The 12433-nt window shown below is 43.1% G+C and overlaps 1 protein-coding gene and 1 long non-coding RNA gene across 8 annotated transcripts in view; one reads left to right on the top strand and one right to left on the bottom strand.

Moving 5' to 3' along the window:
* The window catches only part of ANO6 (anoctamin 6), a 368316-nt gene that overhangs the window by 131642 nt on the left and 224241 nt on the right, over positions 1-12433 (bottom strand). For all 7 annotated transcript variants that reach the window (XR_014804019.1, XR_014804020.1, XR_014804021.1 and 4 more), the window contains one exon: positions 8140-8219. Coding sequence is in view for 3 of the 7 variants with exons in the window: in XM_005655713.4 (XP_005655770.3) it covers positions 8140-8219 (80 nt within the window). In the remaining 4 variants the exon portion in view is untranslated. The remainder of the gene's footprint in view (positions 1-8139; positions 8220-12433) is intronic.
* LOC146403486 (uncharacterized) lies at positions 2266-6243 on the top strand. The gene is made up of 2 exons (XR_014804095.1): positions 2266-2587; positions 2988-6243. It is a non-coding gene; the product is annotated as an uncharacterized LOC146403486 (long non-coding RNA).

The raw sequence follows: 12433 nt of genomic DNA, 5'->3' as shown, positions 1-12433 counted from the left end.
TTTTTTTTAAGGGCCACACCGGCAACGGCATATGGAGGTTCCCAGGCTAGGGGCCAAATTGGAGCTGTAGCCACCGGTCTACGCCAGAGCCACAGCAACTCGGGATCTGAGCCATGTCTGCAATCTACACCACAGCTCACGGCAACGCCGGATCCTTAACCCACTGAGCGAGGCCAGGGATCGAACCCTCGTCCTCATGGACCCTAGTCAGGTTCGTTAACCACTGAGCCACGAAACGGGAACTCCCTTGTCTTGCTATTTTTTAAAAAATCTATTTTTCATGTAATTCAGAGCTTGTAAGCTTACAGATTGTAGGCCCTGTAAGATTAAATGAGATTCTAAAATGGGGCCAAAGAGTCATCATTATTAATGAAAAGAAAGTTAATAATGAAACATAAAACACAAAGAAAGGAGAGTTCCTTTCAAGGCTAAGATGGCTGTGTTTTACAGCCCAGGGCAATGGACTTGAATTGTTAAGACCTCTATGCAGTGTAACCCTGTGGCTTCAGGCATATCGCTCAACTCTAAGTCTCAGTTTCCTCATCAATAAAATGTAGATTAGAGCATCCACATCAGAAGGTCACTGTGGAGAATAAATTCAATAACACACATATAAAAGTGACTCAAAGATTCAAGTACTATGTAAAAACTGAATACTTTAAAACATTTTCATTAATAAATTTTGGCATCCTTCACCTTGGTAGGCACCAATTTTTCCTTCTGACTTTTTACCTTGACTATTCCTATCATTCATTCCTTTTTAATAATAACATTTAAACAACAGGAAAAGATACGATTAATTCAGCAAATATTTTTGAATGAGCTCAATGTCCCAAGCACTGTTGGTTTTCAAGGAAAACAAATATGAATCAGAAAACGTTTCCTCACTTTTCTGAATCTGGATGGGTCAACCTCTTACCACGGTTTGTTACCGGCATATAAACTCAGCAACTGTAATATCTTTGGGGTTTTTTTTGGCTACGCCCATGGCATGTGGACATTCTTGGGCCAGGGATTGAGCCCATGCCACAACAATGATCCAAGCTGTTGCAATGACAAGGCCAGATCCTTAGCCTGCTGCACCACAAGGGAGCTCCTCAGTAACTGTAATACATAAATGAAAAACTGACCAGGAGAAACCCCCAAACCACTTAAATCAAACTCTGCCTATTCCACACCTGCTCCCCGACGCTGGGCTGCTGGTCTTGAATGGGAAAAGCATGCAACCATCATGCCCACTAACCTCAAGTGGACTCTCAGGGTCGCCAGGCAATCATGTTACGTTACCCAGTCCACTCAGGCGCAGAGGTCTGTCTTCTCTCTCCTCTGATCTCCTCATCGCTTTTCCTTCCTTGATCTTAGCTAATACCTCACTTCCCATTTCCTTGGTAAATGAGAAGCAATCAAGGAAAGACTTCAGCAAGCTCCTACTAGCAAAGCTACTGAACTAATTCCACCTGCGTCCCCACACGCTGGCTTTCCTCCTACTGCTAAGGAGCCGTCTCCCCAGCTTCAGGTGGATGCCAACCTCTCCTCCTGCATGGAGTAGATTCCATCCTCTTCCTGCCCTCTCAAAGACATCATTCCAGAAATTCTTCCTCCTCACTCCTGCATCATCGGAGTTTTTCTCCCAGTTGGATTATGTCCATCACTTTATAAAAAATAATTCCTGCCATCTTAACTACATTTTTTTAAAAACTCTCTTCAATCTAACCTCCTTCCAGATAATATCCCCTTTCTCTATATTCTTGTTCAACATACATTTTAAAAAGTGTTACGTAAATGCCCACATCCAGTTCCTCTTCTCCTGTTCTGTTTTGAATCCTCTCTAATGAGGTTTTGGATGCCAGCCCACAGCTGAGGGCTCTCTTTCCCAGGTCTCTTCGATATTGCTAAATCTAATTTCCCATCCTCATCAGCGGCATTTGGTCACTCCCTCCTGTATACTTTGCTCATTTCGCTTCCCAGACTCTCCTTGTTTTTCTCCACTTCACTGGTTCCTCCTTCTCAGCCTCTTCTGCTGATTCTTCCTTCTTTCTCCCTGACCCACAAACATTCAAACTCCCCAGAGCTCAGGCCAGGATTTCTTGAGTTTCTCTTTCTCACTCTGCCCCCTTGCTGCTCTCTCTCTCCCCCATAGCTTCAAATACTGTCTGTGTGCTGACAAGCCCCAGATCTCTAGCTGGAGCTTTCTCTTTAAGTTGGATCACATATCAGCCTCTCCACTTGCATGTCCCAAACTTGCCGCATCCAGAATAGAATTTCGATTTTTCTCTAAATCGTCTCCCTTCCAACTATTCCTTCCACAGTCTTCCAGGTCAGAAATCTTGGAGGCATCCTTGGCTGCTCTTTCTCAAACACATCGTGTCTGATCTGTCAACCAATCCTTCTGGTTCTACCTTCAAAACATACTGAGGATGTGAACAGGTCTCACTGCTGCTGGAGTTAACACTCAAGACCAAGCCACCTCCACCTCTCACTTGGATTCCTGAAAAGTCCGACAGACCCCCCTGCTTCTGCTCCTGTTCCATCACAGCCTCTTCTCATGATGGCCAATGTTTTCCAGTTAAAATATCAGTGAAGTCAGGTAACGTCTCTCTTCTGCGCAAACCTCCCCAGTTACTCTCCCAAGGGTTATCCTCAAATAACATCCCAACTCACTCAGATTAAAACCAAAGTGTTTACAGTAGCCATAGAGTCCCCACTGTCTACTCTCACCACCCTTCATTCTACTCCAGGCACACGGGCCTCCTTCCACTCCCTCTAACATTCCACAAACTCCCACCTCAAGATCTTTGTTTGTGCTCTGCCTTCGGCCTGGAATGCTCCTTGTCTAGATTTCCAAAGAGCCTGCTCCAGCGCCCCACTTTCAGGTCTTTCTGCTCGTCACCTGCTCTGTGAGACATGCCCCGTATGCCTTGTTTAAAACCGGAACCAACTCCCTCCGCCACGCTCACGGCTCATCCTTCCTCTCTTCTTTTCTGAAGGACTTACCACCACGTGACCTGTTACGGAGTCTATGTATTTTGTGTTGCATGTCTCTCCCACCAAAATGTAAGCGCCTACCAAAAGGTAAGACCGAAATGTTTTGTCCACTACGTTTAAAATAGGAGACACCAAATAACTATGTGTTGAATGAATTAATATTTTAACTCTTTCTTAAGGCTCACATCTTTTTTCATCTAAAGACGATCGGATGTGAATTTCAGGAAATTAACTGTATTGATTTTTTATATTTTTTTAAATTTAAAGGATGGTGGATTTACAATGCTGTGCCAATTTCTGCTGTACAGCAAAGTGACCCATTCATACAGATGTATATATCCCCTTTCTTTTATTATCTTTTACCATAGTCTATCCCAAAAGATTGGATGTAGCTCCCCATGCTATGCAGTCGGACCTCATTGCTTATCCCTTCTAAATGTGTCTTCTAGAAAGCAGTATCGTCCCTCAAAAAGGGAACCAGTTACACACAATTCCAAAAGGCATAATTACTCTTCGGACCTCTCTCTTTCTGCCTGACCACGATTGCTGAACGAAGGGGACATATTTGCTTCACTTTAATCCTTATCTTCCTGAGTCTATTTTTCTTTTTTAAATCCTGTGGTCTCTCATCATCTTCCCTGGTTTATCCTGTTGTAATAATCCTAATACTCTTTAATCAGCCTAAACTCTTTCTTATTATTTACGCCAAAAACAAACGGAAACATCATCAGCTGGCATGAGACAAGAGGTGGTAAGAATCCTCTTGCCTCTAAAAGGCCCAGAGAGTCATAAAGAAACCTCAGTTCTGGAAAGGCTGGAAAAGAGGGTATTATTATTATTGAGACTTAGACCATGAAATGAAATTCCTTAGCCTTCTCTTTCCTCCCGTGTGTTTTCATGTTGACCGCAGCCTGGCTTCTACCCAGCTTGCTGCAAGCAAATTCACCAGTGCTAGACCAAAGTTCTTCCCTGTACCCCACCCCTCACTCCATGTAAACTCAGGCAATCCGCCCCATGTCAGTTCCTGGGTGAATGCCAACAGAGGGAGGGTTTCTAGAAAGAGCCATGACCACTACCCAACCTTTCCCTCTCCAACCCCTCAATCCCCAGTTGTTTCCCTTTCCTTGGGGCTGGGACTCAACCTGGGGTCTGCTGGGTGAATCACACTTGCTGAGCCCCGGCACTGACACCACCTTTCCTCTTACCTACATCTGGGATTGGGAGCGAGTGGGAGCCTGGTGTGCCCCACGTCTGTGTGCTGCCATCTGTAGGACCACCTTCATCTGCCCCATCACCATGTGGGTGGCTCCCCATCCCTGGTGCTAACCAGGCTGCCTAGCGCTGCAGCCTCTTCTTCTAAGCCTGAACTCCACAAATTTACCTGGGTCCCTGGTACTCAGTTTCCAGCCTCACTTTGGTTGAGCCCTTTCCTCAGATCCTGATACCTGTCATCATGCACCCTGTCTGCTTTCGGGGCCCCCAAATGATGGTCCCCAATCACATGGTCCCAGAGCATCCGGCCCTGCCACCCTTTCTTTGACAAGATCCCATTTGAACGAACTGCTCTGAAAATTATAATGTGACAAATGATAGCTCGGTGGCACAAGGGAACAGAAAATGTCAGAGAAGCTATCAATGCGAGAGAAAATCAGCAGCATGGGGCTGTACAATTCACACGAACAATATGCTACATGTCAATTATATCTCAATAAAACTGAGGGGGAAATGGCATGGGGAAATGTTCAGGATAAAATATCCCATTAATAAAGCAGGTTACCAAACAGATTTTCATCGTGCTTAAACAAAAACCTGAACTACAATTGAGATGGTTTTTCGCCATAGTGAAATCACTGAGTGACCTTCTGTAAGGTCAGCATTTAGCCAGGTCCCTCTCACCTTGACCCTCACCTATACATCCCCTCCACCTGGCAGTGAGTCTCTGTCCAGTTTCAACAGGGTTCCAGCTCCTCACCAGAGCTCAGGCAGCAAACACATATGCACCCCATGTCTCTGCTCCGCCCTAAACTTGTGGGCCCTACAAAGTGGGCCGCTGTCTTCAGGTACAGCAGGGGTTCACAACAGCAATTACCTGCCCTGATCTACATAGACTATACAGCAACATACTGACTTTGTTCAACTAGACACCGGAGCGATGCAGGAAACCTTTAGTGCACTTACGCCCCAAACCCAGGCAACAGGCACTGCACGCAGGCCTTGTTTCAAATGAAAAGAAAAACAGAAATGCTGCAGGAAACAAATTAATAATGATAGGAACTTTGTTCTCCCTCTTGGCCAAACTCTATAAATACACTCTGTTGTATAAAAACACAGGGCTTTGATCCTTCTAACATATGAACTATTTGAGGTAAGACCTGAGCAAACACGGTCTATGCCTTGCATTATTTCAGTTCAACTCAGCAAACTGCAGCTGGACCCTCCAAAATGCCACACAGAGGACAGTGCACTGATGTCCCAGCTTCTTTTATTCCTCTCTGTCTTTGCTGTTTTTAATTTTGCTTTGCCTTTGAGTTCTTTTTGCTCCCAGTTTGTACTGCCGTCCCTGTTTCTAATTTAAAACTGTGGTTTGGAACAACTTACCTGGCTTTGTCCTGGCATGTGCCCAATACGCCTGCCCACCCAACCGGAGCCACCCGCTTTCATTGATGCTGTAACTTTCTGCCTCCAAAAGAGGCTTCCCTTCAATATCATGCCTGATTCCCTGGAGGACCCTGCTCTCAAGGCAGCTTCTATACCTTCTGTTTGTTTACCATGGAGACAGCAGTGCGGGAAATACATGTTTACTGTGTAACTGGGAGGACACAGGCTACCGTGATGCTGATGAGGAAATGCAAGCAGCCCCATAGGTGTTGCACAGAGAAGCCCCGGGGCGGGCAGTGAGCATCAGATGTGAGAAAATCCATGAAGCACAAGAAAATGTCCGCTTCCTTCCTGAACGTGGTATGAGCACACAATTAGAAAGACACCAGCCAGGATCTGGAGATCTGATGTCAACCACACATATAAGGAAACTGTGATTAATGTGGTCTAAAGAAATGATTCTAAATATCCTTGAGGCATGACATAAAACATGGGGATTGAGCCTAAAAATCTCCTTTTTAGCATGAGTATTCTGAGATGCATTGTTAAGACAAATGTCCCAAAACAGGCAGCATATTCTGTGACCCTTGAGTTCCACCCCTGGTCATTCTAGCCAGATTTCGCACCTTGAAGAGGTAAAAGTGAAGCGGTTCATGCTACAGGCGGGAGGTGACCGGTGTAATTACCAGTGTGGACTATGGCAAAGACACTGCTGAGGCATCATTATACACTCAGTCTCAAACATCATCATACACTAAAATTTGTTCTGCAGAAATATATTTTCACATAGGCAACTGGTGTGAACTACATACGTGTTCACCAGGCACACCCACATCTTATTGAATGCAACTCTTTTTAGATTACAAATGTTGCTGAAAGATTTTTGGCCAAAGCAGTTAGAAAATAACAAAACAGGGAGTTCCCATTGTGGCTCAGTGGATTAGGAACGCGACTAGTATCCAAGTGGATGTTGGTTCAATCCTTGGCCTTACTCAGTGGGTGAAGGATCTGGCATTGCCTTGAGCTATGGTGTAGGTTGCAGATGTGCCTTGGATCCTGCATTGCTGTGGCGGTGGTGTAGGCCGGCAGCAACAGCTCCGATTGGACACCTAGGCTGGGAACTTCCATATGCCTCAGGCATGGTCCTAAAACGGAAAAAAAAAGAAAAGAAAAGAACAAAACAGGAAAAAGGCCAAGTCCCTGAGTCTGTACTACTATCACATTCCAATGTGAAGTGTGTCAGGTCTGCTTTGGGGCTGTAACAGCAGAAGTCAGAAAAACCACAAAACGGCTCTGCTACTTTAAGAGGCAGGGATACTGGTGAGCAGCCACAATTTTCCTTCGCTGAAAATCTCATTGAATATAATAGGGAAGTCATTGAATACTTTGTCCTTCTATTATATCCAAGTGATTTTCGCAGTAGGCAATCTGCGAGTACACCACAGGAGTCCCGCACTTTGAAATAAAATGGCAGTGTGCACAGAGTCTCCTGTGCAATCCCTTTTCAGTCCAGAGCACTGCCTAGTTGCCTTCCTCTTGGCTGCATTGAGTGGGCAATCCACAAAAAGAGTGAGTGAGAAGAGGAATAGCACATCATGGGTTTTTTTCCTGTTATCAATAATATAATTGCGCTCTGCCAATTACTGGAGTGGCAGCTACATATCATACACTGAAAATAAACTTAAAAAAATGATTTTCCCATTGCTGATGTGGTAGACAAGCCATTTGCAGCAGGGGGCAAAAATCAGCAAATCGAGGTGGATCCTGGCACGCGTTCCTTACACATCTGGTGCAATAACATGGTATATGAATCAGAGAAACACTTCTTTCCATCCTCCTCTCCAAATGAGCTTAATATAAAATCGATTGAGTAAGGACATTCTGCACCAGGCATCCTATGTGCTTAATTTTCTTTAAACAAGGCATTAATAAAATCACAGTAGCATCTAATAAGATTTTTAATTCCTTGAGGGTAAGAACCATGGCTAATCTTTAATGAGTCTAATTTAGTGAGAGCATTTAGTTCTCTTCTTAGCAGAAACAACCAATAGAATCATCCTAGCCCTCCAAGATACAGCCATATAGGTTGTGTGACTGAAGGCTCCAGAATGAAACAGAAGTCCAATTGGTCAATGTACCTGCACGTGCTCAGTCAAGCCTGGTTTCCAGAGTGAGTGACAGCAGAAACTGGTAGATAGGGGGTTTGAAGTGAATGAAGAGGGGGTTTCCGAAACATAATGCTATTTTAACTGCAGAACGAGTTCCTATCTGGGATTACAAGGAGTGTGACGAGCAAGCTTATAGCAGATGAAGGCAGGACACTGCAGGACCTGTTCCCCAAAGGACCAGAGCTTTGCACACACAGTCACTGCAAGTGGGACTTGTGCCAGATCTGGAGCCACTGAAGGCAAGACTTCATTAAAACACACACATACACACACACACACACACACACACACACACACACACACACACACACACAAAACCCCTTTCTCCACTTTGTGAGAAAGCTCTAGCCAATGAATACAAATTTAAGATAGCGTAATTAGTACTCACAAACTCTGGGGTTTGGAAATCCTGCTGACTTCCCAGTGTTCCAAAACCGGAGACGCTTCTCTGTTCAAGATTTTCCAAGACTAAAAACAAACAAACAAAGAAATGAGCATGAACTTTCATTGGCTCACAAACTGTTTTGCTTTTAAATTGGCACCACTGGCTTAACAACTATTTTTAGTGTCAGGGGCACCTTTACAGGTTTGCATTATTTAAGGCTTTCGGCTATCAGGGACCCTCAAAACCCTCAGCAGCTATTTCTTCTGCTGGACAGTGCCATGCTTGTAGGAAACTGGGTCTTAAAATGCTCTAGGCTGGATCTACCATGGAAAATCACTTAACTTCTACATGGAAGGACACAGCAACTAAATATTACAAAATTTTAGCTCAGCAACACTTTAGCCTATTAATGTTCTTTTTATCTACTATGTCTCAGGGAACTGATGTGGCGTCATTTTAGGGTGGTCATTTTCTGTTTTAAAAATCTGTTGAATAGCACTATCTAATAGAAATATACTGGGAGCCAAAACAATATTCTGGTAGATACATTAAGAAAATGAAAAAGAAATCGGAGAAATTGTTGTAAAAAGATTTATTTGACCTGATATACCCAGATTATCATTTCAACATGTATTCCATATAAAAAATGATCAGTGGAATACTTTATATTTCTTTGGTACTAAGTCTTAGAAACCCAATGTGCTTGTTATACTGACAACATACCTCAGTTTGGACTGGCCACATTTCAATCACTGACCTCATGGGACTAACTGCTACCATATTGTACAGCACATTGTTAGATAAAGGAACCAAACAAGAAGGTGGGCCATTCTGCAAGGCACTAGTCTTTTTTTTTTTTTTTTTTTTAATTTTTCAAATGGCGTGATCTTTATTTATTTATTTTTTCCTTTTCTTGGGCCGCTCCCGCAACAGATGGAGGTTCCCAGGCTAGGGGTTGAATTGGAGCTGTAGCCACAGGCCTACCCCAGAGCCACAGCAACGCGGGATCCGAGCCGTGTCTGCAACCTACACCACAGCTCACGGCAACGCCGGATCCTTAACCCACTGATCGAGGCCAGGGATCAAACCCGCAACCTCATAGTTCCTAGTCGGATTTGTTAACCACTGAGCCACGACCGGAACTCCATGCAAGGTACTAGTCTTATCTTGCAAACAAGTTCCTGACATGAATAAAAGGACTGTTTCAGATTTAAAGATACTAAGAGAACAAAATAATGATTTGCAGTGTTTGGTTCTGGACTGGATCTTGGTTTAAACAATTCAGATGTAAAAGACTTAAAAATAAATTGGGAAAATTTGAATACTGATTAAGTACTGGATTATATATTAATTATACTAAGTATTGGATTATATTAATTACGTGTCACCATGTAATTCTAATTAAATAAATTTACACACATATTCTTAAATATTAAAATATTAAACATTTAAATAAATTTAAATAAATAATCTCATTTATCATAAGGTCCAGCCTCTTCAACAAATCAATGACATGAAAAAGGTAGACTGTTAGACAGGAGTTCTCATCGTGGCACAGCAGAAACAATCCAACTAGGAACCATGAGGTTGTGGGTTCGATCCCTGGCCTTGCTCAGTGGGTTAAGGACCCAGCATTGCCATAAGATGTGGTATATGTATGTCACAGATGCGGCTCGGATCTGGCATGGCTATGGCTCTGGTGTAGGCCGGGAGCAACAGCTCCGATTAGAACTCTAGCCTGGGAACCTCCATATGCCACGGGTGTGGCCCTAAAAAGACAAAAATACAAAAAAAAAAAAGTAGACTGTTAGATATCAAAATCCCTAAGGGGAGTTCCCTGTTGGCCTAGTGGGTTAAGGATCCAACACTGTATCCTTGACTGTGGCTTGGGTACAATCTCTGGCCTGGGAACTTCCACATGCTGCAGGCAAGATGAAAAATAAAATAAAATAAAAGCATCCTATTATTAAAAATAAATTAAAAAACTAAAATAAAGAGCCCTAAAAGACACAACTCCTATGTGTATTTTCTCCCACATCACCAACAATTAATTCAGCTCTGACGCTATTTACCCGAAGACAACATCATATTCCATGGGTTAAGGGCTCAAGAATGCCCCCACTTCAGACGCCAATCAGATGTCCAGGTTGTTACCTGGGCTTCTGACTACTGGCTATAAATTGGAGGTCCCACCACTCTCTCCTCAGGTTCATTTAATTTGCAAGAGTGGCTCACAGAACTTGGAGCAACATTTACTTACATTTACCAGTTTGTTATAAAAGGTGCTACAAAGGATACAGATGCAGAGTCAGATGAAGAGGTGCGGGGCCAAGGTGTGTGGGAAGAGGCGCAGGGCTTCTGTGCTCTCTCTGGGTGCGCCACGCCCCACCTCTCCACGTGTTCACCAACCGGAAGCTCTCTAAACCCTGTCTTTTTAGGTTTTTATGGAGTCGTCATTACTGGAGCATGATGGATTAATGATCCCTAGCCATTGGCAACAGATTCCGCTTGCCTCTCTCCCTTGTGAGGAGGGTGCAGTCAGGGGTGGAACTGAACGTTTCTACCCTCTAATCACTTGGTGGGTCTTCCGGCAGCCAGCCCTCACTCCTTTGGTCACCAAGGGGCTGTCCAAGCACCTCATTACCATAAGCACTTTTATCTCCATCATCACTTAGGAAAGTCCAAGAGTTTAAAAAAAGGAGCTCTGTGCCCCAAATCAAGATCAAATACATGCTTCTTACTATAAATCTTCATATCACCACAACCATTAGTGATACGTGGTGCTCAACTGGATCCTGACTTGGACAAACCATCTGTAAAAGACATATTTATCAAAACTAGGGAGACTGAGTATGGAATAAGCATTAGGTTCTGTTAAATCACTTTTAATTTTATGAAGTGTGATGTTAGCTTTGTAGTGACTTTTTAATCGCATATTAATTTAAAAAAAAAATCCATTAGAGGCTTTTGTGAAAGAAAAGGGGCTCCTATTGTTCCAGAAAAATTCCCTTCAGTGCCCCAAAAGAAAGCTGGGCACATCTAGGTGAGAGTCACAAGAGCTCTCGAATGGATTGTTTAACAAAACCAAAACATCAGTCATCAACTCTGCTCCTTAGGTTTGGCACCTTGCTGGGAAGCATCCAATAGCAGGATTAGATATGAGGTTCACTCGGAATCTTGCCCACTAAACTCACAACATTGCAAGCCTATGAACTGACAATGCCAGCAGAAAAGACAACACCAGCAAGCGATTCCAACTCGTCTGAAAAACTGAGTTCATCACAGGACCCCTAAACACGAGCCAGCGAAGAAATAGGAAACAGATGAGGAGAGCCAGGGCTTGCAGAGCTGCAACCAGAGCCGAAATGAAGGTGCTTGTCCCTGAAAACTCCAGGGGGGCAATTACTGCACAGTCTGTCACACTCAGGGAATTGTAAGATAATAAACTGGTTATGCCAACATCAGAACAACAGTTCTCCAAGTTAATTACATTCTTCAAACCACCTTGAAAACTTGCTACAATGTGTTTGGACTAGTGGCTATGAGGGGGTGGGTTTCAAATGGGTGTTTTGCAGCTTGGTTTACAGTAAGAAGAAAAGACCTAAGTTTTTTGTAGCATTAAGACAGATATTAAAAAATTGTATCTGTGGTGCTCATGATTCTTTTTTTTTTTTTTTTTTCTGGCAGAACTATAAAGTCAATGAACCATAATTCCACAGGTATTCTTTTAAATGAGTACTGTAAATCTGACAGAGTGACGTGCCTGCTTTCTGCATCTTATCTGGATTCCTTTACAAAGAGATGCCCAGTTTATCTGCTACATATCTGGGGTCAACAGATGGGAGAGAGCTGCTATTTTCTCTTTTTAATGAAAGGATAGGCTTACGAAAGTACAAATTTTGCCTAAAGACAGAGGAGAAAGATGTATTACCCAGATGTCCTATCAAATTAAAAGCATCTACGCAGCTTGACAGGATTTGTGAGAGAAACTATAGAACTATTTATAGTTTCAGTTATTCTGCTGGTAATGGAAACTAATAGATTCACTGGTTAATGTCAACACAAAGGAGAAACTGTAAATTTCAGTGAATAAAACAGAAATGGTTTTATTGAGACATCAGCTAGGTAAGAACAAAGCTGCAGCTGTTGCTCTCATGACCTAATATAGTACTGAGAAGCAAATGATTTATGATGCTAATATGATAATTATACTTCCCTACTAAGGGGCTCCAGTTACTCTTTGATATTCTCATTTCTGGTAATTTAATGCAGCTGAAAAGTTCATTTCTCAGCCAAA

The sequence above is a fragment of the Sus scrofa genome, chromosome 5, assembly GCF_054392235.1.
Source record: "Sus scrofa isolate SSC_HxYL_T2T_F1_AM1 chromosome 5, Sscrofa_HxYL_maternal_Yorkshire_Landrace_v2.0, whole genome shotgun sequence".
NCBI lineage: Eukaryota > Metazoa > Chordata > Mammalia > Artiodactyla > Suidae > Sus > Sus scrofa.
The sequence above is the reverse complement of the archived record's forward strand: the minus strand, read 5'-3'. Positions and strand labels throughout refer to the sequence as shown.